The following is a 21,014-nucleotide window of genomic DNA, read 5'->3' as shown; positions in this document are numbered from 1 at the left end:
CAACTCCCCTTCAATGCCTGGCTTCCCTGAACCCACCATCATAGGGACCCCCTTTGAAACAGTCAAAATCCCAGGACTTGTGGAATATGTCTTTCCCCAACTGTAGGATAAGGAAGTCACAAATGAGTCAAGAAAAGACAACAGAGCCAATTGCAGGGGAATATTATGGTTTGTGGTAAGAGGATAAAGTCAGACAAGCAGGAATTCATAACATGCAAATTACTGCCCTAATTTCCTCGCAGCAAACAGGAATGCACTATATAAGGCAATGCACAATCTGTGGACGCACCTAGTCGATATATAACGTTAGTCAGCGTGAGCTGTTCACTTCAATTCGCCTAGCAGAGGATTATATGGTCATTCAATAAACAAAATAAAGTCAAATATATCCACTACAAAACTTACGTTTTTGATAAGAGAATTGCCAGGCAGCATCGGCAGCGCCATAGAGGCAGTATTTGGAATATAAATGTACTTTATACTTCGTCCAAATTCCTGAGAACTTCTTCCGTTCTTCACCAGTTTTAGGTTGCCATGGAGCGTGGCGGCGTCAGAATCTAGGGTTTCAGTTGTATTTTTTTGCAACATTCTTCTCTGAAAATGGTAACACTGCACAGGAACATTTTGCAATATTGCAACAACATTTGGAAATAATATACAATTTCAATGACATAGTAACGATGACTTGAAAGATAAATGCTTGCTCATTTAAAGTATTTTAACTCAAATTGGAGGCCAGGAAATTATCTGCACCCTAAACTCAAAGTACTGTAGGAAGTTTAGTTTATTAGGGTCCCTATTAGCTACTGCACTCTTCCTGGAGTCCACATAAAACATTCAAATACATGACAAAGTACAGAACAGTAATAGACAATAACAATATAAGATATTACATTAAATACATTACACTAAATAAAAAATAAGTTATATTTAGGAGACACCAAGAGACAACAAAAATATAATTTACACACTATACATACATATTCATATTCATATAGACAGTACAGGTAAATTAGATCTTTAGAAATAGTAGAGGCGCTGTGATACAATGTTTTTAATCTGTTTTTTAAAGCTAAACTCGACACAGACGTAGGCCTAGTCTTTCATTTGAAATAAAGAAAGAAAGCCATGATTGTTGGTTGCTTTTGGTCTTTTATATTAAGAATATATACACAAACTACAGCAGCATTGTAACTCAATAACAAAGGTACATTTCTTTCATGTGAAAGAGAAAACACAAAAGAGGCTAAATTACCTCCAAGCAAATACTGCACCGCTCGTAAAGGCAAAAGAAAGATAGTCATGGTAATCCTAAATCAATAAATATAATGTGATTGAAGTATTAACTCATACAATGAATGAAAATGGCATATGTTGTACAAACATGGTGCACTGCATGACTTCGGTATACTTGCGGTATAGGACTATATTGACCAGAAAACACTCCAAAGAACTAGACCCAAATGTAATCAATAAGTTCCCGCATTGCAGCCCAATTAGGTGTGTATGTGTAACAAGTGCAACAGTACACTGTGCATATACTGTACACAGGCATGAAGTTCTGATGAAGACCACACAGTCGATCTGAATAAATACAGCATCAATCGCAGTGTTTTGCATCTTTCTATCCTTTTTACATAAGTACATACGTCCATCTCCAGCACCAGCTCAAAGCCATTGGAAGTGAGTATGTTTCTGTCTGTTCATATGATGAATATATGAATCAGAGTGAGCCAGGAACACTGGATCCCATCTACAGGGTCGCAACACCTGTGTGCTCTTATCGCGTTTTGATTAATAACTGTTTTGTAGATCAGCGTTTTTCACAGGACCCACTGGCTAGTTCCTTTTGGGTTGTACCCGATTGCCTTGAGTTGGGGGCTAAAGCCTAGCTAGAAACACGGTTTTGTTTATATGGTGGAGCAGCAGGAAATCTTGAAATCTTGATTCCAGTTTCTATCAGGTGGTGCTAAAACCATGCAATTACATGGTAGATAGACAGGTAGGTATTGTGAAACAGTACAGTAAGTACACATTACAGAGTATTTACAACTGCGGTACCTTTTTGCGGGTTGTGTAATTGGCTCAATTTGATATATTGTGCTGTGCATCTGTTCTTGTTGTTCCCACCACGTTTTTAAAAGGGCACTTCACATCACAGCCAGACCTCTCAAGTGATTTCTATATAAAACTGCAGGCCCCTGTTGTGTTCTTAGGATGCCAGCCCAAGCAAGAAGCCTCCAAAGAATCCACTGGTGACGATAATGTTTGTCTTCACAAACTCTGTGGACTGGGAGAGAGATTGAGAAAAATAACGGTATTAAAATTTAAGAAAAGTACAATATCCTTTTAAGACAAACAACAAATCTGAATGCATATGGATAATTGATCCTTTGACTTAGCAGCCTAGTCTGTACAAGTAGGCAGAATTTGTATTATGTCAGTATGAATGTAGTTCAATTCACAATGCTTTGTCATGCACAAATCAAATCAAATGTTATTTGTCACATGCGCCGAATACAACAGGTGTAGGGCTACCTGGTCGATAAAAGAGTTGAGCTCTGGTACAGCCCTGTCGGCTTTCTTCTTCAGGTGCCTCTTGGCTTTGTTGACATCCTTCTCCACTCTCTTCCAGTCCACCTGCACATAGCCACTGTGGTTGGCTATCTGGAGAATAGAATAGACATTTTTTATTTTCGGGACTATTAAAAAAAACTAAGCAAAAATGCTTGGTAAAATAATCTATGACAATAAGGATTTTAGCTAATAGTATTGTAGCCAAAGAGCAAGCTTCTCTTCGCAGCATGTGAAATAACTCATTTAGACTTTTATACTGTACATTAATAACTTGTGTTGAGTTCCTACCTGTAATAACAGGAATCCTCCACCCACAGCGGTGGCTGCGATCTTCCCCACCTTCTGGAAAAGATATCCCGCACACCTGGCAGCGAGAGACAATGCAAAACTCAAATTAAACCCTATCCTGCATGTAGTACACTAAACAGGGCAATAGAATCCTCTACAGAGGAAGCCTGTATTTTGATCATACCATGCATTAAAGTACAGTAACATTGACCACCATGTGAGAGAGATATCAAATGATAAAGAACAGTCCTGAGGATGCTCCGTTTAATCAATATAGGCTACCTTGGCCTGCAGGACTTACCAGCCGCTCACACCACCCAATGCTATTTGTGTGGCCACCGAATACTTCTCAGCCATAGGACCCGAATTGTTCTCACCAAATAGGCAGCCCCACCATTGTTGACGCCTGGCATATTGTGTCAGGTCGACCACCTCATATGTGTCCTCATTCTCTGGTTCTTGGGACGGGAGAAACAAAGTAGAGCACTTTATGTACATGAGGCGAACAATTGGCAATAGCACAAGTATTAATATCCCCGTCAGACGTTTTGGCCGATTGTGCCATATTCCATTGGCAAAGTCTGTTTCGTTTTCGTGAGAAACAGTATAACGTTAAATGAAGTAACGTTAACGTAAAAACATGTTGGAAGGAGAGGATTATGAGTCTAACTTCTTACAGGCACATCTTGGCATAATAATCCATTCGCGTATGTGGGGTAATAGCAGTCTAAAACGTCAAATTGCATAGTGTTATAAGGTGGCAAAAATGTTGCAACAGTAGCCCTTCCTATTTATCTTGATATAACCTATGACGTTGATACATTGAAACACACCGAGTGAGTGCGATCAGAGACCGAGAGAGTAGACCTAACAGTTTTTTTTGCGAGTAGGTTGCCACATATTTGAAATATATGGATATGATTTAATGCTCTATAGCGTACATCTAAGATGGAAATATGGGTCCAAATATGGAAACATAAAGGTCGTTTTTGGTTTGAGAGCGACACTTACCCTCTTCACGATCCGCCATTTTGGAGTGTCTTGATTTGAATGATGTTGACAAACGCTGTCACAGGCGTGATGGGATACATGGTTTGCATAGTTTGTCAGACTGTCAAACAGAATTTTATGCATTTAAAAAATATCACTCTAATTATTGATCTTATTAGAATGTCTCAATACAGTTTATAATTGAATGCAGCTTTCCTAAATGTAGGTTGCCTCACAAATAAACAAAACTGACATATTAACAAATAACATGTTTTACCCCACAAAAATGTATAGCTTACAAAATATACAACTGTACACAGTAAATGCAACAGCACAGAATAGGCTACTTCAGTCTGTTATTTTGGAGCAGGATTATAGCTAATTATAGAGTCGGGTGTGCAGCCTTTGCAATAAATGACTGATTAATGTTTTAATGTTTAATGTTTTTTTTGTGTATTTCATATTAACATTCATCAGAATGATTTATGGATAATATACCCTGTGGTACTATTGTATGGTATGTGATATGACAATTGTACAGTATGACACTATGACAACTGGACTGGTATTCTGGGAGATGTTTTAGGATTACACATAACCTAACTCAATATGTCCAATGTCTAAGAGCTCTTGAGCTTTATGTAACTAAGCCTATTCTATGACTTCATGGTCGGTTATTATTTCCTTTATATTGAAAAGGCACAATCTGGAGTCTGTTTCATCCCTTTGGCAGCCACCCATTAAATGGACAGATTTTATTAGATAAACTCCAGGTGCAAAAGTTTTGTGTTTCTACAGTATATCTACAATGCTAAATGATGTACTGTTGAATCTTGGGTAAAATAATTAGCAGATTTGGTAGGCCTATGCATAATGGTGTTTGCTGCCTATGTGTTTGATAACTATTATGCTTAATTGATTTAATTGAAACCAGAAGCTTAATTTGATCCCTTTCTTTTCCCCTCAAACCTCACTGCTTCCTGTTACAAGACTGCGACAGGTGGCCATCTATCTCTGCCACCATGACAGTGATGACAGATTTACAGCCCAGACAATTTGTGGCAGGAGAACTGGAAAGCGACCTCTGCTCTGAGTTATCAAGTCTGATGGACGAAGCCACATCGTCTGCAGGAGACAACAACAACAACAGCCAGCAGGATCAAGGCTCCCCATATACTTCATCCAATTACCCAAATCTTCACTGTATGTCATTATGAGTTGAACATTGGTAACAACCCCAACTCCCCAAGGCCTGTTGTGTTGTGATGGGCATGTTTAGTCAGCTCCCATATGAGTACTCCAGCATCAGACCATTTAGAGAAGCTTCAAGTTTTACTGTTACGTGCACAAGTACAGTGAAATGCCTTTCTGGCAAGTTCTAGTTTGGCATATGTTTTGCCTACAATGGCAATGGCATCTCGCAAAAATAAACACATTAGTCTATGCTAACACTTGTAACACTTAGCACTTATATACAGTACAAGTCAAAAGTTTTGACACACCAACTCATTCAAGGGTTTTTCTTTATTTATACTATTTTCTACATTGTAGAATAATAGTGAATACATCAAATTACGAAATAACACATATGGAATCATGTAGTAACCAAAAAAAGTGTTAAACAAATCAAAATATATTTTATATTGTTCAATGTAGCCACCCTTCACCTTGATGACAGCTTTGCAAACTCTTGGCATTCTCTGAAGTATTACAAACTATCATTTTGTAAATCACACACTACATTGTTATTGCAAACAGTGATAATAAAGCAATCACATCAGATAAAATAGTATCAGCAACACTGCAGCATTCATGCATAATCCTTGGCAACCAACTGACCTGTACCCCCTCCCATCAGCGCTCTTCAGAATCCTTGGGGCGTCCATACCCCCATGTTTTTTAGATTTCAAACGGTCATGGTGAGGGTTAACGTTAGGGTTAGGTGAATAGACTTTCCTAGTTAAATATATATATTTTTTTAAAGTAAGGGTTGTTAAAAGTTTATAGTAAAGGTTAGTTAGAATTAGGGTTACTGTAGGGACGCCCCAAGGATCCCAAATTATCTCTAACCATACTGGCAACCCTTGAAAAGGACAGTTACCTTAACCAATAAGATAGACCTACAAAGTAGTAATACTAATCACAACTGCGTAAAGTTGAGGGTTTGTTATTCATGTGTGTGAGGAACGACACCTAAGAAAAAAGAAGTCACATGATTACACACAGATACATTCGTTGGTCACAGTGAGGAGAGGGCGTTCCTACCGTGGCGGCGTGCATTCGCCTATGTGACACATTTACAACAACTTTGAGCTGGTGGGGGGGAAGTTTACTAAATTACCAAATAACGTCCTATCGTAAAAACCGGCATCAACTCTACTCCATGCATTATTTGGCAATTACATACATTTAGTATTTTGTGTACAATCATGCGATAAGGCTTTTTTGGACGGGTCTTGGTTTCCTTCAGGATTTGGCAATCACTCGGCTGAGCTAGCTACGTTTTCAGTCCTACATACAGTGGTGTACTTTCGTTCTTCTTATATTTTGGTAGAGTTTGTCGTCGCTTCCCTGTTCATTTTCTATGAAATCGTGCGGAGTGTCGCTCGACGCCGCTGCTGCTCGAAGTCTCGGCACTGCTGGCGATGAGGAAAAGAAAATGGCGGCGGGAAAAGCGAATGAAATCGAATTGGACTTTCCGAAGCTAACAGCGCAGGAGAGAGACAGCTTGGTCGAAATTGACAGGTTAGCGAATGAGCAATACATTTGCTTTCTTTGTCTACGTTTTTGTGTATTGGGTTTTCGTACATTAAAGTCTTTAAACGAAGTATATGTCCCAAGTAATACGGAACCGCCTGTGTTGTCCTCTGCTTGCAGTTCACTATTTGGATTTCAGAGGCTTCATGAAGATGGCGCCAGAACGAAGACCTTACTGTTAAAGGTATGTCACAGATAGGACCAGAGTCGCCCCTCCGCTGTCACTCCTGATTCGTGCATATCTGGAATAAGTGTCAGGGACCTGCTGGACATTTAACCACAATCCCCTTCCATTAGCCAGAAGCCAGGCGCACAAGTGGGTGGATATTACGTTAATGAATTCCCTTTCCAGTCAGTGTGAATTATAGTTGTATCTTGACAAAATGTGGTAAAGTGGCTCCGGACATTTATCCGACAGCATTTTAATTTAACTAACGTTACAGGACATTTGAGAAATGCATTGGGGCGTAACCTGATTATGGCGTCCACCCACGGTGCTCATAATGACACAAGTCACATTTCGATGATCGTAATTCATTTGAACAGAACATGTAGGATGCAACTGCGTGCGTCCGGACCAAATTCAGATGCGCATTTAAACATGTTAGAATAACTGCCACATTTACTTTTCCTCAGCCATCAAGACCAGTAATGAACAGCAAAATTACTAACCTATGTCAATCTATTATTCCCCCATAGTTGAAAAGTTTACATTCTATTGGTCAGTTTTTCGTTATATGGGAGAAATAAATATGCTATTCCAAACCGACTCGGGGACAGTTGTGGGAAGATGGATCCTAAATCCATACTAAAAGTAGGCATAGGCTACATCTGCCCCAAAAATTTGAAAGCAATGATGCTGATGCAACAGAACAGAACGTTTATCTTAAAATGTTGATAAGCTATTATTTTATCTCATTATAAGCGCAGCAATTTGCACAAGGCAGTAGGCTACATACTAATGTTCGTTCCTTAAAGTGGAACTGACGGCGCTTTAACTACAGACAATCATATCAGTCAAAAATATAAATTTCCCAGTTTATGCTACAAAACCAACTTTATAAAGAGGTTTTAATAATAGGTTCTGTTTTCCTCAACATTCCATGACATACACTAAGGTATTGTTGGCAGAATAGATGGATGTATTTCAATGCTTGATTAATATAATTCACCAATACATTTAATTCACCAACACTCTATCACTTCAGTGTTTAATTGCTAAAGTATAATTACTTTGCCACTACGGCCTATTTATTGCCTTACCTCCCTAATCTTACCTCATTTGCAGACACTGTATATAGATTTTTTACTATTGTGTTATTGACTGTACGTTTGTTTATTCCATGTGTAACTCTGTGCTGTTTGTGTCGCACTGCTTTGCTTTATCTTGGCCAGGTCGCAGTTGTAAATGAGAACTTGTTCTCAACTGGCCTACCTGGTTAAATAAAGGGAAAATAGAAATGCTTTTCTTGGTAGTCCAAAATATTGCTATCAGGTTGTAAATCACAGCTGGCCTGGTTCATTGTTTGCTGCCTCCATTGGGAAACACTGTTTGAGTTAATGGCTCAATATTTTTGAAAAAAATTGAATAATGTAACTAAATGCTGGGAATGTCAATATAATCAAACTAGCAAAGGCAAAGATCTGTCATAACGTGGCTAATAGGCTAGCACATCTATTTATGTAGCAAGCTAAAAACATGGAGCCGAACATTAGCTACATGTCATGTCATTGGAGGAGTGGGTGAGTGACACTTTTTCCCCTCATGGTTTTTTGGTGGCTATACTATACTCAGCTAGAGATGCAGGTGTCATTTGGTTAGCTAGCAAGAACTTGAACAACTGTTATCCCGTTAGCATATCGCTTGCTTTTGCAAATTCACTCTCGCTATCTACTCCTATTTCAAAGCACTCTCGTCTGAGTGTGCAAGAGCGCAGAATAACTGATGAATTTATAAAAGCGCAACCCTCCCTGAATATGACCGACCGGTGTCAGTAAACGTAGGCAAAGAAAGTAATAGTTAGTCGAGCGCTCTAGATAACATGTAAACAGCCTAACCAGCTCTGCTAGGGTGAGTAAAATGGTCAGTGAGGTGTTGTCTCGTGTTACGTTCCCCAGTTTCTGTGTTCTGTTTTGTATTTGAGTGTGTGTTTCAGGAGATGGCTTCCTGAAGTACTCCCCAACCAGCTGATTGGTCAACCCCAGGCTAATTGGTGATTGGAGCTGACCCCGCCCCCTCGTCAAGAAGCAGCTGACTCTAATCACCATTGCCACCTGAAGATAAAAGCCAGTGTTCTGCCCAGGATTTTGGAGAGAGAGGAGATGAGATTTGGAGTAGAGATTTGGAGATTGAGAGTAGAGAAAAATTAGATTGTGATATAGTGTGGGTTGTGTATCAGAAAGTGTGGTATGTACTGTTGTTGGTAGCAGTTTTTCTATGTCCTGTGTTTATAACATGTGAGCCACAATACGTTTCAGGAGACCAGGGTAAAGCATCAGTAATGATTACTGACTGCGCCGCCCCGGTGTCTCGTAAGATTTTAATTGGCTTTTGATCAGCTTGTTCTCCAGTTAAGGAAACACAACCGGTAGAGATAAACGGAGCATAAACAGGATCCGGTTTCTCAAATGCTGAATCAATACCTCGGACCAACGGACGAGCCAAAGACTTGACTAAACCCAAACTTTTCCTTTTTGGGGAAGGTGACTGGGACTGTTTCGGTTTATTTTTCAAAACTGGGCAGTCCGCAATCACGTGACCCTTTTGGTGACAGTAAAAACATTCACGGATCTCATGAAAAGGCTTGTCAGAGGAAAAGCGACCTGAATGAGGCACTGATGACGTAATCAGTCTACCTTCAAAACGAGGTGCACCAAAGACAGTCTTGTGTGTCAAAGCGTACTCATCTGCCAACACTGCTGCCTGGGCCAATGTCACCACTTTCTGTTCATTTAAATGAACTACAATTCTATCAGGGAGGTTGCTTTTAAAATCCTCCAACAGCATCAACTCCCGAATATCAGCAAAGGTTTTAGCTTTGCTGGCTGAACACCATCGATTAAACAGAGACTCTTTGTCCCTAGCAAACTCAACAAAAGTACGGTGAGAGGGTTTCTTGTGGTTCCTGAAGCGCTGTCTATAAGCTTCAGGCACCAACTCATAAGCCCGCAACACGGTAGTTTTAACTGTTTCGTAATGTAAACTGTCTTCCAGGGAGAGAGCAGCTACTACTTCCTGGGCTTTCCCAGACAATTTACATTGTAACAGGAGAGGCCAAACCTCGAGTGGCCAATGCAGCTTTTCGAAACCTCACCAAACAATCAATAGAGGGCGCTTCAATGAACTTGGAGATGGCTGAGGCAGCCATCTTGTACACAACAATTTACTGAACACACAAACTAAACCAGTCATCCAAACTCACAACCTACCATCACACCTCAATCACTAACCACAGAGAGCTCAGTGCAGCAGGGTCCGGTGGGTTTAATGGAATCCCGGATGAGCCCCCATTATGTTACGCACGCCTCTGAGAAGAGGGAACGCAACTCCCTGCTACAACTCAACTCTCTGAAGTGCAAGAGGTATGGACTGTAGGTGCGAGTAAGGATGACACAAAAGCAGAATTTACCGTTTACTAGAATTTATTTTCTTACACGGTAATATGGGGAAAAGGGGCTGGACGGAACCAAAGCAAAGAAAGTAAATATCAAAGTTCCCCCTCTCCTATCTAACCTGCCTACCCACTTAACTTACCTAACTTAACACCGCCTGGTGCCCTAACCAAAATACAGGGGGTGGTCCGCCCAGGTCTTACCTAGTGTGCCTAGACAGTAAATATACTACGGGTATATGTATGCCCGCGGGCCTCTTGCCTAAGCACTCCCAAAGTGCCTTCTCCTTCCCCCCTGGGAACAAATGAAACAGAGTAATGATTAATGATTTCACAAACACTCAAACACAGGACATAGAAAAACTGCTACCAACAACAACAGTACATACCACACTTTCTGATACACAACCCACACTATATCACAATCTAATTTTTCTCTACTCTCAATCTCCAAATCTCATCTCCTCTCTCTCCAAAATCCTGGTCAGAACACTGGCTTTTATCTTCAGGTGGCAATGGTGATTAGAGTCAGCTGCTTCTTGACGAGGGGGCGGGGTCAGCTCCAATCACCAATTAGCCTGGGGTTGACCAATCAGCTGGTTGGGGAGTACTTCAGGAAGCCATCTCCTGAAACACACACTCAAATACAAAACAGAACACAGAAACTGGGGAACGTAACATGGCTTTGTGTTTGTGTTTGGAAATACTGTAGCAAGTTAGCTTTGGGTGCTTGGTTGGGACAAGCATGTATTGTTGTCAGCCAAGCTGCAGAAGGACGAGTAGGCTACATTTCCCCATCGTTTCAGTGCAATTTTGAGGGTTTATGTAATGTTCTTTCGTTAGATTTTAGCTCATCTTTCTCTGTCTAGCATTAGTTGTTGATCTTATTGTTGTTGATATGCATGACTGAGGGAGCGAGAGCCTACCTTTTTTCATGGTTGTTTGATCAATAGGACTGTAAAGTTCCCAAATGTAAGAGGACTCCCAAGTGGTAATTGCATATTTGCAGAAATCCATTCATGTAACGGCATTCCTCCTCCTCTTCATCTTCGGAAGAGGAGGAGTATTGAGGGAACCAAGGCGCAGCGTAGAGAACAGACATATTTATTGAATAAAACACGAACTTGATTAAACTAACAAAAACAACAAACGGTGTAGACAGACCTAGACGACGTACTTACATAAAACAAGAAAACGCACGAATAGGAACATAAGCTACACAAACCGAACAAACCGTAAACAGTCCCGCGTGGTGTACAAACACAGACACGGAAGACAATCACCCACAACGAACACTGTGACAATGCCTACCTAAATATGACTCTTAATTAGAGGAACGCCAAACACCTGCCTCTAATTAAGAGCCATACCAGGCAACCCAAAACCAACACAGAAACAGAAAACATAGAATGCCCACCCAAACTCACGTCCTGACCAACTAACACATATAACAAATTAACAGAAATAGGTCAGGAACGTGACATAACCCCCCCCCATAAGGTGCGAACTCTGGGCGCACCAGCACAAAGTCTAGGGGAGGGTCTGGGTGGGCATCTGACCACGGTGGTGGCTCAGGCTCCGGGCGAGGTCCCCACCCCACCATAATCAATCCTAGCCTCCCTCTCCCCCTACAAATGTCCACCCTCAATTTACCCCCACAAAATCCTCTTAGTAACATAAATGACAGGGACAGCACCGGGACAGAGAGATTGATCAAGACAGAGGGATAGCACCAGACAGAGGGATAGATCAGAATATAGAGGTAGATCAAGATAGAGAGGGAGATCATAATAGAGGGGCAACTCCGGACTGAAAGGCAGCTCCGGACAGAGAGACAGCTCTGGACTGAGGGGCAGTTCTGGGTATATAGCCGTTTCTGGCTGAAGGGCAGCTCATGGCTGACTGACGAATCTGGACGCTCATGGCTGGCTGACGGCTCTCGACGCTCATGGCTGGCTGACGGCTCTCGACGCTCATGGCTGGCTGACGGCTCTCGACGCTCATGGCTGGCTGACGGCTCTCGACGCTCATGGCTGGCTGACGGCTCTCGACGCTCATGGCTGGCTGACGGCTCTCGACGCTCATGGCTGGCTGACGGCTCTCGACGCTCATGGCTGGCTGACGGCTCTCGACGCTCATGGCTGGCTGACGGCTCTCGACGCTCATGGCTGGCTGACGGCTCTCGACGCTCATGGCTGGCTGACGGCTCTGGCCGCTCATGGCTGGCTGACGGCTCTGGCCGCTCATGGCTCTCTGACGGCTCTGGCCGCTCATGGCTCGCTGGCGGCTCTGGCAGATCCTGTCTGGTTGGCGGCTCTGGCAGATCCTGTCTGGTTGGCGGCTCTGGCAGATCCTGTCTGGTTGGCGGCTCTGGCAGATCCTGTGGTTGGCGGCTCTGGCAGATCCTGTCTGGTTGGCGGCTCTGGCAGATCCTGTCTGGTTGGCGGCTCTGGCAGATCCTGTCTGGTTGGCGGCTCTGGCAGATCCTGTCTGGTTGGCGGCTCTGGCAGATCCTGTCTGACTGGCGGCTCTGGCAGATCCTGTCTGGCGGGCGGCTCTAGCGGCTCCTGTCTGGCTGACGGCTCTGTAGGCTCATGGCAGACGGGCGGCTCTGCAGGCTCATGGCAGACGGGCGGCTTTGCAGGCTCATTGCAGACGGATGGCTCAGACGGCGCTGGGGAGACGGATGGCTCAGACGGCGCTGGGGAGACGGATGGCTCAGACGGCGCTGGGGAGACGGATGGCTCAGACGGCGCTGGGGAGACGGATGGCTCAGATGGCGCTGGGGAGACGGATGGCTCTGGCCGGATAAGGCGCACTGTAGACCTGGTGCGTGGTGCCGGAACTGGAGGCACCGGGCTAAGGACACGCACCTTCATACTAGTGCGGGGAGCAGGGACAGGGCACACTGGACTCTCAAAGCCCACTCTATACCTGGTGCGTGGTACCGGCACTGGTGACACCGGGCTGAGGGCAAGCACATCAGGATTAGTAGGGGGAGAAGAAACAGTGTGTACAGGGCTCTGGAGACGCACAGGAGGCTTAGTGCGTGGTGCCGGAACTGGAGGCACCGAACTAGATACACGCACTACAGGGAGAGTGCGTGGAGGAGGAACAGGGCTCAGGAGACGCACTGGTAGCCTAGTGCGTAGTGTAGGCACTGTAGGTACTAGGCTGGGGCGGGGAGGTGGCGCCGGAAATACCGGACCGTGCAGGTGTACTGGCTCTCTTGAGCATTGAGCCTGCCCAACCTTACCTGGTTGAATGCTCCCGGTCGCCCGACCAGTGCGGGGAGGTGGAATAACCCGCACCGGGCTATGTAGGCGAACCGGGGAAACCATGCGTAAGGCAGGTGCCATGTATGCCGGCCCGAGGAGACGCACTGGAGACCAGACGCGTTGAGCCGGCCTCATGACACCTGGCTCAATGCCCAATCTAGCCCTACCAGTGCGGGGAGGTGGAATAACCCGCACTGGGCTATGCACTCGTACAGGAGACACCGTGCGCTCTACTGCGTAACACGGCGCCTGCCCGTACTCCCGCTCTCCACGGTAAGCCTGGGAAGTGGGCGCAGGTCTCCTACCTGCCCTTGGCCCACTACCTCTTAGCCCCCCCCCAAGAAATTTTTGGGTGTTACTCACGGGCTTTTTGGGCTTCCGTGCAAGACGCGTTCCCTCATAACTCCGGTTCCTCTCTCTCTTTTCCTCCACTCTCCAAGCTGCCTCCAGCTGTTCCCATGGACGGTGATTCACTTTAGCCCATGGTCCTTCTCCGTTAAATATTTGCTCCCAACTCCACAAGTCCTGTATACTTCCCCGTTGCTCCAAATTACGCTGCTTGGTTCTGGATTCTTGGTGGGTGATTCTGTAACGGCATTCCTCCTCCTCTTCATCTTCGGAAGAGGAGGACTATTGAGGGAACCAAGGCGCAGCGTAGAGAACAGACATATTTATTGAACAAAACACGAACTTGATTAAACTAACAAAAACAACAAAACGGTGTAGACAGACCTAGACAACGTACTTACATAAAACAAGAAAACGCACGAATAGGAACATAAGCTACACAAACCGTAAACAGTCCCGCGTGGTGGAAGACAATCACCCACAACGAACACTGTGACAACGCCTACCTAAATATGACTCTTAATTAGAGGAACGCCAAACACCTGCCTCTAATTAAGAGCCATACCAGGCAACCCAAAACCAACACAGAAACAGAAAACATAGAATGCCCACCCAACCTCACGTCCTGACCAACTAACACATATAACAAATTAACAGAAATAGGTCAGGAACGTGACAATTCAGGTGTATTTTGTGGCTTTTTGCGAATGTGTTCTAATGATGTAAAAGTCACGCTGTTGTTACTGCCTGTAAACACACAGTCTAGTTCAAAGTGAATGATGGCAGGACTGTGTGGCAAATAAAGGTCTACTGTAGCTCTGATTGGCTATGGCGTAGACTCAAGTCCTGGATGAGACAGATGTTTCTATTTGCTTCAGTGTCTATTAATTGTCCAAACGCACGTCCACTTTCCTACTCTGTTTTACTATAGCATTTTCACAAATTCCTTAGTGTATGTTAGGGATGCACGATATATCGGTGAACATATTGGAATCGGACAATATTAGCTAAAAATGCCAACATCGACCCGATGTCTAGTTTAACGGCGATCGATGTGCAAAACCGATGTCAAAGCTGACGTGCATACCTATATAACGTAGGTACATGACGTAATGGCACCACATAAAATTTAGCGCTACACGTGCAACACAGCATTCCTAACATAGCCCACAATATCTGCTGTGTGGATCGAGCAGTCAACAAGTCGAGCAGTCATTTGACTGAGTAAGAACATTTCAGCGAGACAACTCAAAGGTGAAATCCATTAACGCCAAGCTAATGAAATTCATTGCCCTTGACAATCAACCGTTCTCTCAGCGGACCGTTCAGTGAGCAACCGTTCTCACAGCGGACGTGATACCCTCTGTCACATGAGTATAATGCGTGGAGGTATGTTTTCGTTAGAAACCATGCTGTTGGCATTTTCTCTTCTCTCGTTTGCTTCTCAAAAGTGGCTGTGTCAGCTGCAAGCGCAAGTAGCCTGGGTAGCTTACTGCTGCCCCATTGAGAAGACTCGGACAAATTACTAGACAGACTTCATCCTCTCAATCCGTGTATGACGGGAGACACATTTGACAGAAGTCCCGAAAGTAACAAAAATGTTGTTCTAGTATTTGAAAAAGTACTGATGTTTCAGTATACCGTGCAATAGTAATCACCAGTCACCATGCACTTATACCGTAACACAATTACATGGTAGCTAGCTACCTCATTTTAAAGGGGCAATCAGAAGTTACTATATCCCATTTTGGACTTTATAAAATAATTATATGATTCTTGAAGAATATAACTTAACACCTCATGAGCTTAGTTCAACTGTTGTATCCCATCGGAACCCAAATTTAAGCTTGTTTTACTCTGTTAACAAACAATAGATAATCAAACACTATATAGCCTCAAAACATAGTTAAAACTATAATTTTGATATCATGGATGGTCAGTCCTTGCATCCATAGCTCTCTCTGAATTTGAGTGTTTAGAGTTCTCCAGCCGCATCACTCCGCTTTCTACCAAACCAGGGGCAGGGAGACAGCTTTGTTATTGTTTTTACATCATTTACATACAGGAATGCTTGCTGATAAGCAACAACAAACAACTTTTTTTTTTAATGTTTTGGCAAAAGACTTCATAGCTCTAATGTCCCATTCACATTGGAACTGTCCTGTAAAATAACTGTCAAGCTCAAATAAAGTGCTGTTTGATCAGAGCTAGTCGCGGGGGAGGGGAGGGGAGGCTGGCGGACTCCACACCTACTACTAGGTTACCTACAGACGCATGGCTGATGAAGGCCTGTTACTTAATGGTCTACTGCTCCTTTTTGTCCTTTATATATTGACTTTTTGTTCAGTAAAATAATGGCCCAATCACTGGCCACTTTAGTAAATGGATCACAAGTCACTTTAAACAATGCCACTTTAAATAATGCCACTTTAATAATGTTTACTATTTTGCTACACTCGCATTAACATCTGCTAACCATGTGTATGTGACCAATGAAATGTGATTTGACATTGAGCATACAGCGTTATTGAAAATGGAGAATCTGTTGAGCTGCCTAGAACTTGCCACAGTGTCCCTCCCAGATTTTGCGCTGGGAGCCAAATTAAATAATCATCAATCAAAGTCGTTGGTTTCTCAGGCAGATTTTGAAATATGACAACACCATACATGGCGCGGATTTCCTATGCAGTGTATTTTGAAGGCTAGTTCACTCACAGCCTAGTGTAGGTTTTTACTGTTTATTTTTTTAGTGTTTGCATGGAAACATTTGGTTTATAAATGTTTTGCTTTTATATGTACACCTAGTTAGCTGGGAGTTAGTAGTAAGGCTACCACTTCCCTCATGCTTAATGGCAATTCAGTGTGTTATAATGACCAATCTGAAGCATTGTGACGTCTTGTAACACATCAAAGAAACCACTCAGTGGCAGGACCCAAGACAAACCCACTGCGGGGTTCTGAGTCTGACCCACCATGTTGAAAACCATTGACCTAACTCCATCAACTTCAGAATGTAACACTACATTAATATGAGTCCTGTAATATATGTTTGGCTGGTTGAGTAATGATCTGTGAGGAGATGACTAATGTCTCTGGTATATTCAGTAGTCATATTGCTAAGTCACAGGGGGCTCTGGCGGGCACCGGCACCATGCAGGGCAGAGCGAGCTCTGCTGGAGCTAAATAAAGACAGGTCATTTCATTTTTTATTTCACCTTTATTTAACTTGGCAAGTCAGTTAAGAACAAATTCTTATTTACAATGACGGCCTGGCAAAAGGTCTCCTGCGGGGACGGGGGCCTGGGATTAAAATAAATAAATAAATACAATATAAATAGGACAAAACACACAACGAGAGAGTTAACACTACATGAAGAGAGACCTAAGACGACAACATAGCAAGGCAGCAACACAACATGGTAGCAACATAACATGGTACAAACATTATTGGGCGGGGACCTCGGACCACTTGGCATCCAGCCAGTACGCCACTTCACTTTCATTTTTTTTTAAACTCTCCTCTCTTGGCACATGGCCGGCTTTCAGCTGATAATTAAGGCATGAAAACAGAGTGTTAGCCAGCTCTGGACCTGCTCCAGAGAGGGGGGTGTTAAAGTGTTGTCCTGGATTGGTAGGCTTTGTTTGATTACTGTACTGTGTGCACTAGTTCCTGTTATAGAAACTGTCAACTGTTGTTTTGTCATGCCAATGGACGGACAAGCAGGACGGTTAAGCTTGATGTAGGCTTCCCTTTTATTAGGGCATGTTTTGAGAAACTATAGTAGCTTGCTTTGCTTGGACATTTGACAGACATTTGATTAGTTGACTTGGCGCTGTTAGTAGTTTGGATGGTATCCAGATGTTCATACTGTTTCTGTACCATGGCAGGACTATGTATATGGTAGTACTGAATGTGCGCGCGAGGTGCGATATTACAAAAATATATATAACAATTATGTATGTATGTACAGTTGAAGTCGGAAGTTTACATACACTTAGGTTGGAGTCATTAACTTGTTTTTCAACCACTCCACACATTTCTTGTTAACAAACTATAGTTTTGTAAAGTCAGTTAGGACATCTACTTTGTGCATGACAAACTTTTTTCCAACAATTGTTTACAGACAGATTATTTCACTTATAATTCACTGTATCACATTCCAGTGCGTCAGAAGTTTACATACACTAAGTTGACTGTGCCTTTAAACAGCTTGGAAAATTCCAGAAAATGATGTCATGGCTTTAGAAGCTTCTGATAGGCTAATTGACATAATTTGAGTCAATTGGAGGTCTACCTGTGGATGTATTTCAAGGCCTACCTTCAAACTCAGTGCCTCTTTGCTTGACATGGGAAAATCTGAAGAAATCAGCCAAGACCTCAGAAAAATAAATGGTAGACATCCAAGTCTCGTTCATATTTGGGAGCAATTTCCAAACGCCAGAAGGTACCACGTTCATCTGTACAAATCACATCATGCAAGTATAAACACCATGGGACCACGTAGCCGTCATACTGCTTAGGAAGGAGATGCGTTCTGTCTCCTAGAGATGAACTTACTTTGGTGCGAGAAGTGCAAATCAATCCCAGAACAACAGCAAAGGACCTTGTGAAGATACTGAAGGAAACAGGTACAAAGTATCTATATCCACAGTAAAATGAGTCCTATATCGACATAACCTGAAAGGCCACTCAGCAAGGAAGAAGCCACTGCTCCAAAACCGCCATAAAAAAGCCAGGCTACGGTTTGCACCTGCACATGAGGACAAAGATCATACATTTTTGATAAATGTCCTCTGGTCTGATGAAACAAAAATGGAACTGTTTGGCCATAATGATCATCATTATGTTTAGAGGAAAATGGGGAGGCATGCAAGCTGAAGAACACTATCCCAACCGTGAGGCATGGGGGTGACAGCATCATGTGTGTAGGGGTGCTTTGCTGCAGGAGGAACTGGTGCACTTCACAGAATAGATGGCATCAAGAGGAAAGAAAATTATGTGGATATATTGAAGCAACATCTCAAGACCTCAGTCAGGAAGTTAAGGCTTGGTTGCAAATGGGTCTTCCAAATGGACAATGACCCCAAGCATTCTTTCAAAGTTGTCAAAATGGCTTAAGGACAACAAAGTCAAGGTATTGGAGTGGCCATCACAAAGCCCTGATCTCAATCCTATAGAAAATTTGTAGGTAGCACTGAAAAGCGTGTGCGAGCAAGGAGGCCTACAAACCTTACTCAGTTAAACCAGCTCTGTCTGGAGGAATGGGCCAAAATTCACTCAACTTATTGTGGGAAGCTTGTGGAAGGCTACCCAAAACGGTTGACCCAAGTTAAACAATTTTAAGGCAATGCTACCAAATACTAATTTGTAAACTTCTGACCCACTAAGAATGTGATGAAAGAAATATAAGCTGAAATAAATAATTCTCTCTTCTTATTCTGAAATTTCACATTTTTATAATATTGCCAAGAAACTGAAGATCTCGTACAACGCTGTGTACTACTCCCTTCACAGAACAGCTCAAACTATCTCTAACCAGAATAGAAGGAGGAGTGGGAGGCCCCGGTGCACAACTTAGCAAGAGGACAAGTACATTAGTGTCTAGTTTGAGAAACAGATGTCTCACAAGTCCTCAACTGGAAGCTTCATTAAATAGTACCTGCAAAACACCAGCCTCAACGTCAACAGTGAAGAGGCGACTCCTGGAAGCTGGCCCTCTAGGCAGAGTTCCTCTGTCTCGTGTCTGTGTTCTTTTGTCCATCTTAATCTTTTATTTTTATTGACTGGTCTGAGAGATGGCTTTTTCTTTGCAACTCTGCCTAGAAGGCCAGCATCCTGGAGTCACCTCTTCACTGTTGACGTTGAGACTGGGTTGTTGCGGGTCAGAATCAGAATGTCCACAAAAGGGCTTTATTACAGACAGAACTACTCCTCAGCCCCCCCCCCCCCCCCCCCCCCCCCCCCCCCCTCAGATGATCCCGCAGGTGTAAATGCTATATGTGACGGTCCTGGGCTGGCATGGTTACACGTGGTCTATGGGTGTGAGGCCTGTTGGATGTACTGCCAAATTCAAAAAAATGTTTTTATAGGTGGCTTATGGTAGAGAAAGACATTTATTTTCAATTTGCTGGCAACAGCTCTGTTGAACAGAACTGCAGTTGTGTGGCCAAACTGCACATTTTAGTGGCCTTCTATTGTCCCCAGCACAAGGTGCACCTGTGTAGTGTTCATGCTGTTTAATCAGCTTCCTGCCATGCCACACCTGACCTGTCAGAGGGATTATCTTTGCGAAACGCTCACTAACAGCGACGTATACAAATTTGTGATCAACATTTGAGATTAAGAAGCTTTTTGTGCATATGGAACATTTCTGGGATCTTTTATTTCAGCTCGTGAGACATGGGACCAACACTTGACATGCTATGTTTATATTTGTGTTACCTGAGTCGTGTTTGTGCCGTTGAGATTGAGTCCGACTAGTAGCAGCATTGTCTTCTCTTCCCTTGCAGTTGAAACTCAAACCCGAAAATCAACAAATGTTGTGATCAAAACATTGTAAATAGCCAAGTCAATTAGACAAAATTTTATGCCTGTTCACAGGGCTTACAGGGCTTATAAAATGAATCTTTCACTCAGCTCTTTACGTGTGCACAGATCCCCCAGACAGGCAGTTGCAGTGCCAGGTGGAATAGGCTTTACAGGATTCGTAGTTTGACTTTCATTTACCAGCTATAAAATAAAATGGAGGAAATACTTAAACAGCTACTGCAGCATTTATTTGACTATAAATGTGATCATACTTGACTTTTATTTTATTCAATAAATGCTCACACTGTGGAGCACTGAACACCCGCCAACGTGGCTGGTGAATGGATATCTTACCCGCCAATGCCAAAATCAACCCGCAGGCTGTTCATTTTAGACCCTGCCCCTGCACATCGACTCTGTACTGGTTCCCTGTGTTTGGCAAAGTTATCACACACTGTGCATTTTATGCATTTTTATTATTACTGTACGCGTTTCACTGTTCTATTAAATAAATCTTTTTTTTTTTTTTTTAGATATCATTTTCTATTATTTCTCTATTTTTTCTCTCTCTGCATTGTTGGGAAGGGCCTGTAAGTTTGTATGTTTGATTTGATGTACCTTTGCCTGCTTGCCTGA

General features: G+C 43.0%; 2 protein-coding genes across 5 annotated transcripts in view; one reads left to right on the top strand and one right to left on the bottom strand.

Annotated features, from left to right (window-relative positions):
• Window positions 1-766: 766 nt before the first annotated feature.
• LOC129820873 (FUN14 domain-containing protein 1-like) lies at window positions 767-3,982 on the bottom strand. Its single transcript, XM_055877940.1, has 5 exons — window positions 3,877-3,982; window positions 3,167-3,323; window positions 2,866-2,941; window positions 2,539-2,667; window positions 767-2,290 (listed from the first exon to the last, which is right to left on the bottom strand). The coding sequence occupies exons 1-5, from the start codon at window positions 3,893-3,895 to the stop codon at window positions 2,213-2,215; spliced, it is 459 nt and encodes a 152-aa protein (XP_055733915.1). The 5' UTR covers window positions 3,896-3,982; the 3' UTR covers window positions 767-2,212.
• Window positions 3,983-6,105: 2,123 nt separating this feature from the next.
• LOC129820866 (lysine-specific demethylase 6A-like) overlaps window positions 6,106-21,014 on the top strand; it is a 122,762-nt gene continuing 107,853 nt past the window's right edge. For all 4 annotated transcript variants that reach the window (XM_055877916.1, XM_055877915.1, XM_055877913.1 and 1 more), the window contains exons 1-2: window positions 6,106-6,600; window positions 6,733-6,796. In XM_055877916.1, the coding sequence (XP_055733891.1) occupies window positions 6,440-6,600; window positions 6,733-6,796 (225 nt within the window). In that variant the 5' untranslated portion in view covers window positions 6,106-6,439. The remainder of the gene's footprint in view (window positions 6,601-6,732; window positions 6,797-21,014) is intronic.

This window comes from Salvelinus fontinalis, chromosome 23 (genome assembly GCF_029448725.1).
Source record: "Salvelinus fontinalis isolate EN_2023a chromosome 23, ASM2944872v1, whole genome shotgun sequence".
NCBI classification, from domain to species: Eukaryota; Metazoa; Chordata; class Actinopteri; order Salmoniformes; family Salmonidae; genus Salvelinus; species Salvelinus fontinalis.
This window is presented reverse-complemented; position numbering and strand designations above follow the sequence as displayed.

Bases quoted from the DNA above. Each gene is read 5' to 3' on its own strand.
- LOC129820873 (XM_055877940.1), bottom strand. The intron at 2,942-3,166 runs GTAAGTCCTGCA...TCTCGCTGCCAG, and splicing joins TTGGGTGGTGTGAGCGGCTG to GTGTGCGGGATATCTTTTCC. The intron at 2,291-2,538 runs GTAGCCCTACAC...TCTCTCTCCCAG, and splicing joins TCAACTCTTTTATCGACCAG to TCCACAGAGTTTGTGAAGAC.